The sequence below is a fragment of the Labrus mixtus genome, chromosome 2 (assembly GCF_963584025.1).
Source record: "Labrus mixtus chromosome 2, fLabMix1.1, whole genome shotgun sequence".
Classification (NCBI taxonomy): Eukaryota; Metazoa; Chordata; class Actinopteri; order Labriformes; family Labridae; genus Labrus; species Labrus mixtus.
In genome coordinates this window covers 22,375,743-22,393,672 of record NC_083613.1, presented here as the reverse complement: position 1 = coordinate 22,393,672, position 17,930 = coordinate 22,375,743, and the positions used below count along the sequence as shown (strand labels likewise).

Here is a 17,930-nt window from a genome sequence, read left to right as displayed (position 1 = left end):
TGAATACATGTGGAATAGCTGTTTCAAAGAAAAATATTGTTATACCCATTCAGTGTGTGTGTGTGTGTGTGTGTGTGTGTGTGTGTGTGTGTGTGTGTGTGTGTGTGTGGGGGGGGGGGGGGGGGGGGGGGGGGGGTCTTGGGTTGAAAGAGGGGTCATCCCAGGTTCCTGTTATTTCTCTTATTGTTTAACGGAAGCCGTGGCCGTTGATTGTTGCCGTAGAAACGAGCAGCCAATAACACTGTCTGAACAGCAGGGTGTGGAGGTCAGGCCACCTCGAGCCACAGGAAGAACAATACCTCCAGCTCCTCCCACTGCCCTGCCTTGCATGTTTTTGGGTGTCTGTGGGTGGGCATGTGACGACTCAGCTTTGTAGGTCACATCTGAAGTACTTAGTGGACCACTGAGTCGTGTTTTGATGTTTTTCCCTTTTAAGCCCTCCTGAAATCCAGCCCCTCCTCTTCTTCATTGTCATACACACTGCACCTCACAGAAGCTCAAGTTCAAATTGACAGGGAAGTTTGAAAAAGTAGCAAAGATAGAAATACAAAGGGTGGTCATTTCCTGGTTTTAGTTCAACTTAAACCAAGCAAGAGTTTCTTGCTTCTGGAAACAGTTGAGAGTCTCAACTTGCAACCAAGGAAACTTGAAGAAGGATGATATTATCCATCCTGAACGAGCCATTTTGTTCACATTGCTGTTGAGCTGACACAGTATGTCCACTCATTTATTGATCAACCAGTTAAAAATTAGCATCAGTATTGATAGTTCAACATAAAATGTAGTGACTTCAACAAGAGGATTTCCTTGTCTACTCATACATACTTCTCTTATGGATTTCTAGTTCTGCCGCTCCACGTTCTTTTGGCAAAACATTAACCTTTTCTCTCCCTTAGATTTATTTAATATTATATGACTGGATATTTCTCTGGTTTACATTATAATATTAAAAATAAACAATGATCAAACAATCGAAACGTAAATCAAGTTCCTGTATAAAAGACTGAAAGTAGCCCTGTATTTATCAGCTGCAACATTGAAGTAATGTACAGACTAATGCATCACTTGTGATAATATAATAGAATATATCATTCTGCACCATAGATCCCGTCCTGTCAGAATATTGCACAATAAATGTATATTCAGATGCTGTAGGTGGAATAAGCTTTTGTTAAAAGAGCATGAACCATTGGATTTTCTCAGATGCTTTTATGATTTGGTGTAAAGTTGTGACAATAAATCTGAAGATATAAGAGTAACCCTGTGGTAGAAGTCTTACAAATCCCTTGTTCTCAAATTTCTCTCATACCGGTTTTAATTTAGTAACACTACCTGCCATGTATCATGAGCAAATGTCAAGTGCTTCACACAAAAAAAGACAAAGGCAGCATAGGTGTAACAGTCAGTGCTAGGCAGTCTAAACCCAAAAGCATGACTCAAAGACCAGTGTGATCAAAGCAAGTCTTCAGGTTTCCAGAAGTTAGTATCAGGAACAGAAGCCAAAAAGCCGAGGTACAATCAGTCGGAGAAAGAATGAAAGTGGGCCGGTGTTCACACTGAAGGGCTATTGAGGGAACCGGAGAGGTGTGGTGTGTGAGTATAGGCAGGAATAATCAGGTGATGGAGAATGGCGGGAACAGGAGTTTCTGCAGGGCAAGAGGGAGTGGTAGCATCTGAAATGACAGAAAATGTATTCATGGGAGGACAACAAAGCAAGCAACAAAATGTGAGAACTAGGAGTTGGCTGTAATTCTAAAACAAGTAAGTGAAAAGTTAAAGTGGATTACTGTATATGCAGGCAGGTAAACTTGAGTCCAACAGCAGATTCTCCGGATCAAATAGGCTACAAACTAACTATGGGCAACTAGAGGGACGAGAAAGAACTTGATTTCATACACATTGCTAATTATTATTTGTAGGAATTGCAACATGTTCATCAAAGAAAAGGTTGTGAGACTCACCCGTTTCTGAGGAACTTTAAAGCAGAGATGTTATCTTATTGAAACAAATATATAATCCATGAACATTAGGAAAGATAAACACAACACCAGACACAATGAACTTTAAAAGCAACAGAAAAACTATTCTGCCAAAATGTATTCTCTATCGAGAGAAAAAACTTGATTTCTGTTTGGTTTTGAAGCTTCATCCTGTAAACTATCAGATCAGATATCCTACATGCACTAAGTCCTATAATAAAGGCATTCAGGAAGAAACAAACATCCAGCCCACATGAATGTGTTTGCACCTGTTTCATTCATCAGGTCAACACTGAGGAGCATATAGAAATCATTGTCAGGAGAGGATGTGCTGTTTTATGGAATCATGCCTTCACATAAAAGGCCTGAAACCTCAAAGGGATTTTAAAGGAAGTTGTTTTAATATTTTGAGTAGACGAGTCAAAGGCTGGTGCTTTCACAGGTGTTTGTTTAGTTTGTAAAGCGTAGACGCTGCCTCCCTTACTGAGAATGGGAGACAAGATGAGACACGCACCTTTAATGGCAAATGTGAGCCGTAAATGACACACATACCTGAATATGACTCAGGTGAGGTGATGATTATTGGGTAAAATGTGTTTTGCTTCAGTATCTCTTCCCCTTATTAAGGTATTACAGGGTTTAAGTGTCAGTTTGAGATGTTTGCATTCACTGAATTCCTTCAAAAACTGCACAATGGGAAAGTAAACTGCCCTCCGCCAGTTTTACACGTCAAAGTTAATTTTATCGACCCACAGAGAACTATTCAGCTCTGCAAAATTGTTGTGGAAGGGAAAAGTGGGCAAATGAAAGATGGCTGGAAATGAGAAGGAAGTAAAAGTGGCAGAGAAACTGGCAAAGCTTCAGGCGAGGCAGCTCTGGCGGTATGGACCCTGAAGGCCAGCCATCTTTAGTAGGCTTTGATGGCCATGACTGGGACTCCCATACAGGTGACGAGAGAGCTCTGGTTGCTGATCAAAAAATAAGGTCTGCTCTGTCGTTGGTGTGGCAACTGAGAATCTCTGTGTCGAGGCCAGTTGCATAACGGGCAGAGCAGTGGAAAGCTGAGCAGGGGTTCAAACATCTGGAATAGGAGAACCAAGGCTGCTGTGCTTCTGGCAGATAATCTTTTGGAGCCAGGGAAACATAAGGCTGCATCAACAGAATCACTTTAGAGTACTATTTTAGATCAGCAGGAGCTACTGAACGCTGCAGCTCTGAATTAACAGGTGCCTGCTGCAGCACAGCAGGAACAGGTGGCTGCTTTTACTTGACTGTTACTTTTTCAACCGTTAGAGAGGTTAGGATTTCCTATGGGATCAAAACCCGCAGGAGCCAGGAAGTAAAAGAAATAAACCCACGTGGTGAGGTGGCAGCTGATGCTTGCACTGACTATCGGATGGTATCCTCATTTCCTTCCTCACCCTTGATCTTTGACGTCTAACTACTACTGGAATGTGTCCTAGAGCTCTAAGGAGTCGGTAAAGCAATATGTCTACAAAATTCCCCTCTTTGTGCCTTCAAAGAGAGCAGACTTCCGTTTAAAGGTAGATATGTCTCTCCAGTAGGCCTTTTTCAAAGTGTCTGTCTGAGGGGACAAAGAGCAGCAGGTCAAAGGTCAAGAGGGTCAACGGCAGGCAGGAAAGCATAAAACTCACATCTGTGCTTGCACTTGTTGAAGGATCACACACACACACACACACACACACACACACACACACACACACACACACACACACAACATGCGAACACAGCTGGATCATAGCAGCCCTGACTATTTATAAATGTCTCCTAAAGCAGCTGACGGCCGTCACTGAGAAAGTAATTAGAGTCTGCAGGAAACAGGAGGAATAGGCCTTATATTTGGAGGCCGTGCACAATCACTCCACTTCTGTCTATGAAAAGTCTTTCATTACGAGTGCGCAGTGCTTTAACCTGAGGGCATGTCAGCAGAGGCAACAAGGCCAAGAAAAGTAGTTAATCTTCTAAAAAAAAAGATTGATGCCGGCATGCACTCTGATGATGGGGGACGAAAACCTCTACGCCCCAAGGACTTGTGCAACACAGCCAAACCCACCTTTGACAGTTTATATTTAATGAATCGGGAAAAGTACAAACTGTATCTAAAAAATGTTATGAAACATGCCTTTAACAATGAATGTTAAATAATGGTGGACTCTGAGGGAAATCTAAACTTTTTAATCAAGCACTGCAAACAGATAGTTTACATCCTGAAAAGATGCAGCAAGTGTTGTTTCTGCACTGAAATAAGGAGAAAAAAAACATGTTTATATTGACGAACTTATCACCTATATATTTTATATTTATATTTTCATGGCAGGAAAAAGGTTGTATAAAGACATTACAACATCAAAGTGAAGACAAGGGGAAACATTCTGTTAATAGAAAATATTTATTTGTGGTGCATAAATACAGTGATGTTTACAAGGTCGATCAATAACTAGAGGTAGAAGAAAGTACCACTCTGCTTAAATCATAATCAGCCTTAAGTTCTACGTGATAAACACATTAAGTGAAAGAAGTACCCGGGTTGTTTGAGTATTAAAAAAACACACTTTGAAAATAATAATCTGTTCCCTGTAAAAACAAGATCAACTTTTACTTAAGTTCTCTGTCGTCAGTGTCCTGAAGCTGCAAAACTTTGAAAGCATTTCAGAGCAACATTCATTTTCTGTCTGGGTGGTTTGAATGTCTGTTTTCTCATGAAATACTGCTGTAGTGTCTAATACGTATGATTAAAGCAATAAAACGAAGCAAATTTTACTTCAAGTGTCAAAAGTAATCCGTTTACTACTGTAATGCATTATTGTTACTTAAGTATTTATGTGCCAATGGCCTTTTAGTTGAGCTTTCAAAATGATGTGCTTATGATTATTTCACATGTAAAAATTAAAATGTTATGATCTCATCACGTGTTTTGGAGGAACATTAAAATCTGAACAGTGACAAGTGCTTTATAATTGGCAAAAAAAACAAAAAAAACAATAAATGGAAATACTCAAATAAAACACAAGTGCCCCAAAATGTATAAACGACAGTATAGGAAAGAGTTACTTTAACTGCTGGTGATAAATTACTGCACTCAATGGAAATATTAATAATGGTTATTCCTGTTCAGATTGGTTAAAAACACCTCATGAGTACCTGATAATACCAACATCTGAATGAGTAGCCTATATGTCATGTTTGTGTATGTGTATCATTATCAACAGATTTGTCGTCAGATGTTGATGTGTCACCACAATAAGTCCTGAAATGAATCGTGCATCAGTCTGATCATGTCCACAACCCCACATTTTGAGACTTCAACAGTCGTCACTTTGCAGCATGGAGAAGAAGAACGTGCACAAACTGGCCCATTTGCCACAGTTCTCCTCCGCCTTTCTCCTCTGCTGCTCGCCCCCTGTGCAGGCTGTTGGTCTGTACGGAGAGGATTTAGTTGGTCGGGGGGGTCGGGGGGGCTGGAGGTCCTCAGACATTCCTCCTGACTGAGCAGAGGCCACGGAGCTGGAGATATCAAGCTTGAAGTGCGCATCCCGGGGCGCGCGCTTACACATGCCAGCCCTCACAAGCGCGTGCTCATCATGGCACGCTTTACCTTGCAGCCTTTTGAACGCGCGTGCCACCTGTTTCCAGAAGCCCTTCGGGTCGGACTGGTAGCCCGGACAGCGCTGAGGTTTGCCGTTGTAATCACACTCGACGTCGGTGGTTCCACCTTTGATGCGTGCCTCCGGGTTCTCGCATTTGACTGACACCCTGACCGTGTCCCCGACGTCGCGAGCCCTCCACGCGCACTTCATCTTGTCTTTATTGATGTCGAACTTTCCCCGGCCAGTCGCTGGGGACTTGTTGCCGCTCCTCTGCGCTCTGCCGGGGGCTGAGGTCACGGTTTTGTCCGCGTCTCGGTTCTTATTGCGCGCACCAGAGGACACAGAGACCTGCTGTCCGAGGAAGACCAACAGCAACCAGGGAGCCAAAGTCTGGAGCAGCTGCATTTCTTCTTTTGCAAGAAAGTTAAGGCTATCACCTGAAAATACAGAGGGTATTTTAAAAAAAAAAGTAAAAAAAAAAAAAAAACAACAATCAAAGAACAAGGCCAGTAGCTAAATTACAATTCTTGTTTTTTTTTTTTTTAAATCTAAGATTGTTAGCTTGATAAATTAAATTTGAGTACCTGAACCCGTAGTAAGTTTAAAGATTGTAAATAAAAGTACCCTAAAACACTTATTTGACATTTATATATATATAGAGCCCACATCATGAAGTTCCTTATAGGTAGCCTAACTTACCAAAATAACAAGTGTCCTTGTGCGTAAAGCTGCTTCTTGTGGCTCTCTTTGGTCTCGCACATGGCTTTCATACAAAGATGCTGAGGCACGCCCATCATTCCCGCCCTACACAAGCGCACACACACAACGTAGGCTTTACGCATCTCCATTGAGTAAAACATCTTGGCAGTAGCTCCTTTGGGCAGGCCGGAATGTGTTTTGTTCTGGCATGACCTGACATGTCCAATGTGAAATCTGGCTTTCAACAGAGAGTTAAACTGAAGATCAAAGAGAACGAAAACCAAAACTGACGACGGATCTGCGTGTCTGCACAGTGGGTTTTAACACGCCTCTTCATCACATTACAACCCCTACTCACATGGCTGGACTCTGACTTTTCACCAATCAGCTGCTGCATTCAGCCATTAGTAGATCCCCTTCACAACTGATTTCCGGCATGTGGCTGAACTTGTATTACCAAAACTGAGGACTAAACTAAATGAATTGTGATATCAGTGCAATAAGAAGGATTGAGTATGAATAAAATAGAAAAAGCCCAATTACTGTATATGGAAGATTTAAAGTCCAAACAGAAATACACAAACCAAACAAAGGAAAGTGTAATACAAAACGACATGCATATAAGATGTATATTGTTTGGATTTATTAAAACCTGAAAACAAATGTTGGAGGGAGAATGTGCACTATAAAAAGGGCGGTAAAAAAGTTGTGGTAAAAAACCCCCACCTAGGAATAAATAGGGGCTAACTTAAGAAGTTTTGGAAGACATAGAGGACATTTTCTTTTCTGCAAATTTAGGCACAACAAGGGCACACTATCAAGCTACCACAAGGGAATCACAGAGTGCATGAACATTAGGGCATCAGGCTTTGCCCACGAAATCCACAAGTTTAATTGGAGACAATGTTCAGATTTTGTCTTTTAAAACCTGTTCAGTTTGCTTTCATTGTGAAATATTAAATGTCATATCATAATTATGAACAACGGTATTTAAGTACCTAAACTTAGGAAAGGATCATGTTTTGGTCCAAAATAACTTCTCCTCGCTTTACTTTGGTGACAATTATGACACAGAGTATCTTCTATGATAACCATTTATTTGACAAATCCATCTAACCATACCTGATTTTTATACAAACGTTTCCCCCTACCTCATTTGACTTCCTCAAGTCATTCTGTGAGAAGATATTTAGAGTTTTCGAGTAAACTAAAAGGGGCCCAAAATAGACCCCTGCCAGACTCCTCGAAAAAGAGAATTACCAGATTAAGAGGCCTCTCCAAACTGGAATTATAAGGAAAAATAGTGAACTCACCATAACCCACTTGATAAACAGCCCATCTGTTTAGTAGTTAAATTGCCCCAAAATTGTAAAATTCAAGGCAGTTGCAGTGGCACAAACCTTTTGTATTTGACACTTTCTCACCCCTTGGTGCAGTAGCTAACACATTCAGATATAATGTAGCTACTGTTGATTACACAAGTGTGGGGCAAAATCCTTCTAGCAACAGCAATGATAACAAGACAATGGTCCAGACAAAATTTCCAAGGGCCTAGTATTTAATCCAGGGAATGGCCCACTATCCAAGCATAACGGGTGAACCTGTTTGACAGATTAGAAATGAACCAAATCAAGGGCCACATCACTGATGACAATGTAGCTTTTCAATGGCCGATGAAGATGTGATAAAGAACACACAGATGTTACAAATAATATCAATAATGAAGTTGTGTGACAGGAGTAGCAGGGACGAAATGAAAATCATTACATCTACAGTGTCATTTAAACCTTTATGCTTTGAAGTTGGCTTCTCAGTGGTGGGAGCCTTGATACAAATCTTTGGCATCTCTCAGTACTTAGTTGGCCGGGGATGTGTGAGTGTGATGTCATTTGTTCTAGACTGACACTGACCAGATTGTTAAATCTGACCTCTTTTGTCTTAAGCCCTGTTATCTATCAAACAGTAACACATTAACCATATGTCAGCCCCCCCCCCCCCCCCCCCCCCCCCACCTTCTCCCCATAAATGCCCGTCTTTCCTCCTTTGATATCCTGACATAAACTTGATGAGTTCTTTTATTTGCACAACCTAGAAGTTAGAGGAAGTGTCCATCTATGTTTTTAGGCTCAGTTTAAATGAAGGCTGTTTCTAACAAGTTACTGACAGTTTATCTTAAGGGTCTGGAATCCAGGTTTATTCAGTGATTTGCATGAAACAAAATTGTTTCAAATGAATACATATTATATATTCACACATGCTTCTCCATGCTTTGAGTGGGACGAGACAAAACATTTGTATGGGATATGAACCACAACCTGCATTGTTTAGGCATTTCCTGTCACATCTCAGTCAGGGGGCTGCATGGTGGTGCAGTGGTTAGTGCTGCAGACTCACAGCAAGAGGGTTCCTGGTTTGATATTTTGACTGGGGTCTGTCTGTGAGGAGTTTGCATGTTCTCCTCCTGCATGCATGGACTCCCTGGTACTCCAGATTCCTCCCACAATTCAAAAGTATAATTGTTAGGTCAATTGGTGACTCTGAATTGCTGTATGTGTGAGCGTGAATGTTTGGCTCTGTCCAAAATGTACTGCCTGCTACATACTGTACTCAAGCAGTATATACTGCAAACCACAAGTTTTAATTTAACAACACACTAAATTATTAGTCACTGCATTTGATCAATCACGTAGGCTATTTGCGTTCCAAGCTACGTTGGATGAGCTAGCACCAACCTGGCGCGACCGTTGTTCCGTAAATTGAATGCAACAACAATATACATTCATTGCTAATACAACCAGTCAATGTCACATATAACACGTATTACACTTTGGTCACTATTATTTGTTTGCCGCTTGCTGGCTGACTGGCTGAAAAGCTACAATTTATTGTGTGGCAGTTGAGTACAACTAGTGAGCTCTCGTATCATACTTAAAAATGATGACCAATCAGAATCAGAATCAGAAATACTTTATTAATCCCAGGAGGAAATTTGTTTGCTACAGTTGCTCATAAGACCAAAAATCAGTAGGAAGTAAAAACAAGTGTAGGGGATTTCTTGCATAAAAAAAAAAAAAATTGCATACTATGAAGCCAGAACACACTGCATGCTCAATGTGACGCAATACTTAGAATGAATATTATGACAGTATATGCAATTTTGGACACAGCCTTTGTCAGTCTCTTTGTGTCAGCCCTGTGATTGACCGGTGCATCAGGTGTATCTCGCCTCTCACCAAACAACAGCAGGGATAGACTCCAGACACCCTGCAATCCTGAATGGGATAAGCAGTATAATGGAGGAATTAATCTCTGTATGTGATGGATCGGAGCATATTAACATTTACATAAAAAAAAGGGAAAAATGTTAAAATGCGTCCAAACCCACTCGGCAAGTGGACTTAATGATGAGATCAGGAGATGTCCTTGGTCTCTGTATTTTATTTGAGCAAGGAAGCCATTGAAATTCAAGTTTAAACATGTTCACTGATGCACTGATATTATAGAGGAATCAATTGGTCTCAATCCTTTAATTAGTCACAGATTATTATTTTTTTAAACCATTCTTTTTGAAGAGTTGAAACATAAAGTACAGGGGTTTTGTTTTAAGCTAAATGGGTCAACATGTAGATGATATCAGAATTTTATGTCTACATTATTGATCAAAATTAATGGAAAGCACCTCTAAAAATGTTGTGTTTGGATTAATGAAAGAATTTAGGTTAAGGCCAGAGGAATGCAAGTCGTTGCAAAAAAACAAGGTTTTTAAAATACATCAAGTCAGGAAAGCCTTTGGGAATTCTCCTATACATCAAAACATTTTAAACAAGCAGGTATGTGGAGTGATGGGGGAAACTGATAATCGATGATAAATTCATAATCTGAAGTTGCATTGTTTCTTAAACTGTATATTATCACTGCCATTAATTTCACCTCTACATCATTCACAGCATCCCACAGATTCCACTTGAGGGTAAATGCATGATTTCACCACACCCTGTAATCATATCATCTCTCTAATGATGCAGCTACTGCAGGGAAGGATCAAAGACATCATGATAACAAGGAAGGAGACATATACGCCTCATGTGGCAGGAGTACAATAATCTACTTTAAAGTTTCAGTAATTCATCAATGAGTCAAGCAAGAGACTAGAAATAGTAGCAGAGGATTTACTGTAATTTCAGAAGAAGGCTCACAGGAAGACTGTGTGGTTAAGTGGGAATTTAAGTAACAGGTCAACACAGCACCATCTGGTGGTTAGAAAAGTTTGACAGTATCCAAACTGACTAATTAAGCTAGGTGTAATCCAGTATGTGAATAATGTGTAGTGTAAATCTAGTATAGTAGGTACACTCACTAATACAACAGCTCTGCCAAAATGGTAAGTGGAAATGAGCTTGTATTGCACTTTTTTTGTGTCTTTGGTGTAAAACTCTTTTTACACCAAAGGTCACCCCTTCACCCCTTCACCCCTTCACACATCATACACACATTGATGGCAGAGGCGGCTTTGAATAGAGTCCATCACTATTAAGTTATCCCACTTATACATATTCAAACGCCCTTGATGCAGCAGACACTTTGGCATGTGGCTGCTGGAGCTGGGGATTGAACACGCAACCTTCCAGTTGAGAGACAACCGACTTTGTCACTGAATCACTCCCCCCCCCCCCCCCCATTTCTTATTTATTTAAATTTGTTCATCTTTCTACTTCTTCAGTTTTTGTTTGTATGATCTTTTATATTGTGTTTATAGGCCCTCTTTGATTAGTATTGGTTGTCAGTCCATAGTCTTATCTAATCACAAAGGCAATAATTCTGTCTTATTTTTTAAATTATTGATGTTGTAGAGGATATTTCTTGTTGGTTTCTGAGTGTGTTACATTTAAACTTCCTTCTAATGTTCTGCCCTCGATCAACTCGGTTCAGTTTAACTTGGTTTAGTTCAACACCACAAAGTTTTAGTCGAATAATACCTCTCTTTATAGTGTCACTGAATTAATTTTATTTGTGAAGGCAGAATATGAGGCAGAGGTCTTGTGTTGTATAGTTCACAAAAGTGTCCCTAAAGAAGTGGCTGGTGATTTATATTCTTCTCAGGATCTAAAGCACACATATCATGGAATAATTAGAAACACAAGTTGTTCTTAGGGTGCAATTTGTGCATTAACAAATCTTTTTTCATTCACCTATGCATGTTATCTTTGTTATAAGTAAAGTAATATCAAGTATTATGTGCATATAGTTGTTTTTTAAATACTTATTATTTGATAGTTTAAAAAAATTGCATATAGTACTCCAACTTTGCATATGGTTTTGTGTTTAGGATTTGTGTGTAAGAAGTTACTTTGATGAAGTTATCTTTATACCAAACTTCCTCACACTTATTTATTTCCCATAAGCTTCAGCTAGCTCTTCATTCAATGCACAGAGTTACATTTTCAAACCCAAGACTGAATCACTTTTTCACAGATGTAACATGCTGACAAGTTAAAATAATGTGAGTGTCTTGTACAAAGTTTAGCAAACATTTTCCTCAAATTAAACCTCTGGTATCTTCTTTAACCTTGCATCCTAAATAAGCTAAATTATAATGTTTGGCGACATAGCATTAGTCGGTAATGACTGTTTCACAGTTTTTTTTAGGTTTGAATAATCAGACTAGCAGTGATTTGCTGCTTCCTGCACCATGTGTGTGCATGTGAGTGTGTGAGTGTGAGACTGTGTGTGTGTGTGTGTGTGTGTGTGTGTGTGTGTGTGGCTGCAACGGTGCTGCAGCCACATTAGTTTCTGCCCACACAGACCTCCTCTGTTCCTGCACACGGTAGCTCTTAAGACTCAATTCATCAGCTCATACAAAGAAGTGTTTAGATCTGCTCAGACGGCTTCTGTGACTGAGCTGTATTATCTTTACTGCAGTCTGGCTTCACTCTGACTGTGTCTGTACCTTAACTACTTCCTCAGACGACATGTTGTTACAGCCGGCGATGAAATGGGAACAAGGGCTCCTTTCAATGACACAGTGTGAAAACTTCTACTGCTAGTTGTGTTAGGTGAGCAGAAGAAACAGAGCGACACAGGAGAAGGAGGACAGGTCACCGCTTTTGACTTTATTCTCTTAACCTTCATTAATGTGACACATGGAGGGAATTTTACATCATATACAAACATAATCATATGCCTGCCATTTTCCCCCATTGCCTTGCTGTGTGTTTTAAAGATAATAAAAAAAAGACATGTACAATACATGAAAGCACAAGCAGTCATCCGCTAACCGTACACAGGTGTAGGTGGAGTGTTTTTGGCTCAGCCTGTAAGATGCTGCACTGTGGGGAGTCGGACCTCACAGGCGACGAGATGTCTCAAAAGGCTCCCGCACAGATCTTGGAGAGGTCACAGATAGATGAGAGTTCTGACCGGGTCCATCGCTGCTTTTTACAACCTATAAATATAGAAAATTAGAGATTTATTAGTGCATTTCAGGTCATGTTGTTTTCCATGTGAATGGTCAGCTTGCAAAGAGTTAAAGTTCAATAAACTTAGAGACAAACTTCAATTGTCAGTTGATTTGAGTGTCTAAAATATCTATGCATAACATTTTGCAAGTAATTACTTCTGTCTCTTCTGATCATTTCTTGCTATAGTGACATTAATGTATCCAAATCAAAACAACAAGATTTTATCTACTGTATCTCTCACTTTTGTTTCCAACTTTTCCATTTCTACATCTACATATTATTTTCTTCTTTACACACCTGTGTCTGGGTCATCGCCTCAGTTTTGGAACCAGCTGATGAAGTAGGTGCAGACGCCCTGGAAGCTCTTCCAGCAGTACTCGTTGGCCATGCGGGATGCTTTGGAATCAGTCTGCTCTGTGGGACGAGTAGTGGTCTTCCCAGGCTTAGGGGTGGTCTTCTTGGACTGGGGGCCCTTGCCTGGCTGGGGCTTGACGGGCTGTGGCTTGACAGGTTTAGGAGTAGTGGCAGGCTTTGCCTGGGCTGGCACCACAGGTTTACGCGGCTCCTGGACCGGCTTAGATGGCTTGGGGGTGGTGGTCTTGGGCCAGGAAGCCAGGAAGGTCATCTGGGCCTCGTCTGGGTATTTCTTGCACATCTGTGAGCGGTAGACTTTTGGTCCCTGGCAGGCATGACTCAGCTTCCTCATGTCCCACATCATCTGGGTGAAGTAGTGGCGAGGGTTAAGGTTGTATGCGCGGCACAGGTTGGGTTTGCCCTGGAAATCGCAGTAGTAAGAGCGTCCAGCAGTCTGGCCCTGGCTCTGACCTTTACAGGAGACACGCAGGCGAGTGTAGTCCCCAACTCCAGAGACCACCATGGTGCAGGAGTCTTTGGTCTTGGTGATGAATTTGATGGGCTCATCCCAGATGCTTCGTTGCTGCTGTTGCTGCTGCTGCTGCTGCTGCTGTTGCTGCTGCTGCTGCTGCCTGTTGTCATTGCTGGCGTTGTTGGTCTGACCGTTTGACACACAAAGAGTCGCTGCTAGGCACAGCAGCAACATCCTCATCCTGGCTCTCATGGCGTTGTGTTAGTGATGGATAGATGAGGGTAGTGGGTGATGTGTGTATGTATGTGTCTGCTCCGAGGGGTGAGGTGTGCAAGGGTAGACAGCATCTGAGTGTGTCTATATAAGGCCTCAGCTCACAAAGAAGGTATTATTCAGGTGAGCTATAGGACTCCTCCTCCAGAACTGAAAACCCCCACTTCACACCACACATACAAGCACGTCCACCCACCCACCCAACCACACACACATGCACACTCACGCACACACAAGGCTTGTGTGGTATGTTCAAAACTTTAAAAAAGTGATAGGTGATGGAAGGAGGAGGGGAACATTAAGGAAGGAGGAAGAGGCGAGAGGGGAAAGTGGTCAACTGGTCTGTGGGAGACGAAAGGGGGGAGAAAGCCAGCACACACATGAAGCCAAATGTTGTGCATAAGAGTTGCGAGACATTATATAATCTCACATAGGAGGCTCTTTGACTATTGATGAGGGGGGAGACCACTGAGGGTCCAGAGCTCAATTACAGCCTGAAGTTATTTGCTGAGGAATTAAAGTTGATCTATGACCCTTGTAACAATAAAAAAAAAACTGCTCATGTTCATCTCAAGTCACAGAGACTAAGCGGCACTACTTTAAGAGCTGCATACAAAAATAAATAGTTGTACAACCTTAATAAACACATTACATTCAGCCCAAAAAACTGCTAAAAAAAAAAGCACAGTGCTTGTTGAAGTTATAATTCCAATGGTGCCAATTAAGTCAGGGCAAATGTTCAGAAATGTGTTTTAATTAATGCACAAGTTTTCATTTCAGTGTGGTCAGACAGTGTAGAATAAGATGATTCATTAAAGTATTAGTGTTTCTATTGACAGAATAATGATGAGAACAGTCTTTCTCCTAAAAATCAAAAAAATAATAAGTGATTTTGACTTTTACTAAGTCAGTGCATTGAGAAGTTTAGCTAGTTCTGCCAAACTACAAGTGGCATGAAGTCTTTCTGATGGCTAATGTTATTTTATGATAAATGACATTTAGATAGACTTAAAAGAAGCAATGTAATTCACCATTTTCAGACCGCGACCATTTTTTATCTGATGTCACACACAGGAAGCAAGGTCTTTAGGTTCACATAGGCTCCACATCTTTGCCTGTGTCTAGGTTGAACAAAAGTTATGTTTGGAAAACATTTCTAATATGGCGACCTCTATGTTCTTCAAAAGTCCCCTTTAGTAACCAATGGGTGGCGTCACTGAGACTACAACCTTGTTTTATACAGTCTGTGAGTGTTCCATTGTGCAATATTTAAAGTTAAAACAACGTATTTAATAACTCATGAGCTATTGTATTGATGGAGTCAAACACCGGCTTAAATTGCATTAGCTAGGAATTTACCAGCTTAAAAAATGGCACTAGCTAGGAATGAATGCCTTTCCTATTGTGTTGTGCAACTTAACAAAGAGGTAACAGTTAGTTTGTGGGTGAGCTGCGTAACTACCAAAAGGAAATATTTGCTTTAAGCCAACTCCCGGCTAACTCATAAGCTGAACGCTAATGCTAACTATTCTCTGTAGCACAGGAGTTATCAAATTGGTTTGAAACATTTTCTTTGTTGCTGATTATTTGAGAAGTGATCAAATGGTAATGATATGTCAAAAAGGCAACATTTGTAACATTTCTACAACATTCAATCTTTCAGTATGACATTGTAAGAGTATTTGACTGTTTGACCTTTCTCAGCTGTTCTCCACATGGCATCAGAGAAAAAGGGCCACTGCATTACAGTAATATGGTATAGACATCTCTTCAAAGCTAATCCATGTTCAACTTGCTCTTTATGTCTGTTTACCATCATTAAAAATGTATTTCATCAGTGTTATAACATTGAGTTTGTGAGCAAAGAAAAAAAACTATACAACTGTGGTGCAAAACTAATCGTGCAACAACCCATATATTAAAAAAAAAAAACTTACCAACACTTCCTCAGCTTTGGGTTGAAATCTCTGCTGTCCAAAAACATACATGGCATCAAATTTCCTCTTTCTTGCTGTAATTAGGCTATAAGCTTTAAGTCCTGAATGGCAGGTAGCTGTGTTAGCAACTTGTCAATCACAAAGTAGTCACTGCATAAAGCCTATTCTGCTCTAAATACACAATTTCATTATTCTGTCTAGTGTAGTTAAATGATAAGATTGATTCTGTAACAGTATCTAATTGTTTTAAGACTATAGCAATGTATGTTTGGCCTAGCTTAGTTTAGCACATGAGCAAATGCTAGCCTTTTTCTGTCCAAATGCCAAAAATTCACCCAGACAGCTTAAACTGATATAGGAAAAGTGACATCTTCCTTGTTTAATCTCTACAAGAACTGTATTTAGGGCGAATTTACATGGCATAGTGACTTTCAGGCACTCAGCCAATTGAAACAACTTGTTTTTACAATTCTGTTTTTGCATGGTTTGAACAAACAAGATATAACATGTTAACTTAAGTGCTGGTAGGTAATGTTTTTCTGCCTGTGAACAGAGGATATCTCTTCATATATAAAGTGTTATTTTAATGTAAATTAACTCTGGGGGTTAAAGTAGCTGCCTTCAATGGAATAAAAAATTGCAAAGGCTGCATAAAACATTGCTACGCTGAGCTACAGTAGCAAAGTCACAAAATCACATTAGGAAGTGATACCAAATGCCAAATTTGGATGTTCATTAAGTTAAGCTGAGCCAAAGAAAAGAACATGCTTTGACACTAATAACACACTGATTATATAGGCTACTGCATGACAGCAGGGCCCAGTATCATTCCATTGTTCAATATGGTATGCTGGTTATGTTCAAAGGAAGGCCTGCATTGCATTGAAACTAAACAGAGGCTGCCTTTAAAGAGACTTACAAGTTCCATATGAACTGGTTGGCCTGGACACAGAGCGGAAGAAGAGAGTGTATGTATAGCCTGCTGCTGTGTACAGAGTCACATATGTGTGCTAATGCACGAATGCCCTCGGCACATCCAGGAAGTTTTGTTTTTATAGCCATCAATCTGGTGGGGAGAAGAGAAAAAAGTTCCCCTAGTGAGAGACATCAGGAATGCAAAGTAAACATATGAAGTGTGTGTGTGTGTGTCTTTGTGTGTGTGTTGTGTGTGTGTGTATGTTGTTTGGAACAGATGTTTTCTTAAATTAAGTTAGTGTAGTCCTCTTCTGATAGGATGCAACAGCATCACGCCACCCCAACCGCTGCCAAGCCCCCTCCTTCCGCCGCTCCCTGCTAACCTGTCATCCCCCAGAATCAGACCTGAACCCTTTCAGCTGCTGTGTGTGCATGTATTCAGCACTGCATGTTACATGAATGTTCCCTGCGTTTCAGTTGATTTTGGCAGGACATGGGAAGTTTGCTTTTGCTTTACTTGTATCATCAGATGGATTCTTTTCACTGCTATCTGGAGGCTGTTGCAAAGAGTTTTTGAGGACGATAAAAGCACACTTGAAGATAATTTGGATGATTTATGATCATAAAAAGCGCCACAATGCTATCACCTTTCTCGGTGGGAGTGTATATTTGCCAAACTGTGTGAATCAGAGAACAGTGGTTATATTCATCCAGTTGGTGTGTTTGTTGACAATAAAACAAAGATTACACTAATTTGACTGAAGTTTTTATTCACTGATTATTGCTTTCCTTACAAACTCCAGCTGTTCAGTCTCTTTTTAAGTGTTTTTTTTCCTTTAACGGGTCACTGTCACCATGGAGGTTCTTGGTGTTTCATTTCTTAAACCACAGTATGGCAAAGAAAAACAAAAAAAACTCTGAAAACACAAGCATCTCTAGCCACAACATTATTGACTGAGCTGTCACTCATGTTGTGGCCAGAGATGTCTAATACACAGTATTTTGTTTGTCAGCTGTCTTAATTCCCTGTGAGGGTTTGTGTGTGGAGCTCATGTGCTATGTTGAATTGCGAGCGATATTGTTCAATAATTTAGAGTGCCACTTTCCTCATGAAAGTTTGAAGTTAAAATGTAAAATTTTAAGATATATCACTTTTTTTCTTTTTGCTTTATCCTGAGAGTTAGCTGAGAAGATAAAAAAACCACTCCCACATTGATATGATCATCATGAAGCAA

General features: G+C 40.4%; 2 protein-coding genes across 2 annotated transcripts; both read right to left on the bottom strand.

Moving 5' to 3' along the window:
- Positions 1 to 4,370: 4,370 nt before the first annotated feature.
- fgfbp1b (fibroblast growth factor binding protein 1b) lies at positions 4,371 to 6,417 on the bottom strand. Its single transcript, XM_061056756.1, has 2 exons — positions 6,287 to 6,417; positions 4,371 to 6,024 (listed from the first exon to the last, which is right to left on the bottom strand). The coding sequence occupies exon 2, from the start codon at positions 5,990 to 5,992 to the stop codon at positions 5,303 to 5,305; it is 690 nt and encodes a 229-aa protein (XP_060912739.1). The 5' UTR covers positions 5,993 to 6,024; positions 6,287 to 6,417; the 3' UTR covers positions 4,371 to 5,302.
- Positions 6,418 to 12,375: 5,958 nt separating this feature from the next.
- Positions 12,376 to 13,919, bottom strand: fgfbp2b (fibroblast growth factor binding protein 2b). The gene is made up of 2 exons (XM_061056743.1): positions 13,042 to 13,919; positions 12,376 to 12,728 (listed from the first exon to the last, which is right to left on the bottom strand). The coding sequence occupies exon 1, from the start codon at positions 13,820 to 13,822 to the stop codon at positions 13,061 to 13,063; it is 762 nt and encodes a 253-aa protein (XP_060912726.1). The 5' UTR covers positions 13,823 to 13,919; the 3' UTR covers positions 12,376 to 12,728; positions 13,042 to 13,060.
- Between the last annotated feature and the right edge of the window lie 4,011 nt (positions 13,920 to 17,930).

Excerpts from the sequence above, each read along its gene's own strand:
- fgfbp1b (XM_061056756.1), bottom strand. The coding sequence starts at position 5,992 with ATGCAGCTGCTCCAGACTTTGGCTCCCTGGTTGCTGTTGGTCTTCCTC.
- fgfbp2b (XM_061056743.1), bottom strand. The coding sequence starts at position 13,822 with ATGAGAGCCAGGATGAGGATGTTGCTGCTGTGCCTAGCAGCGACTCTT.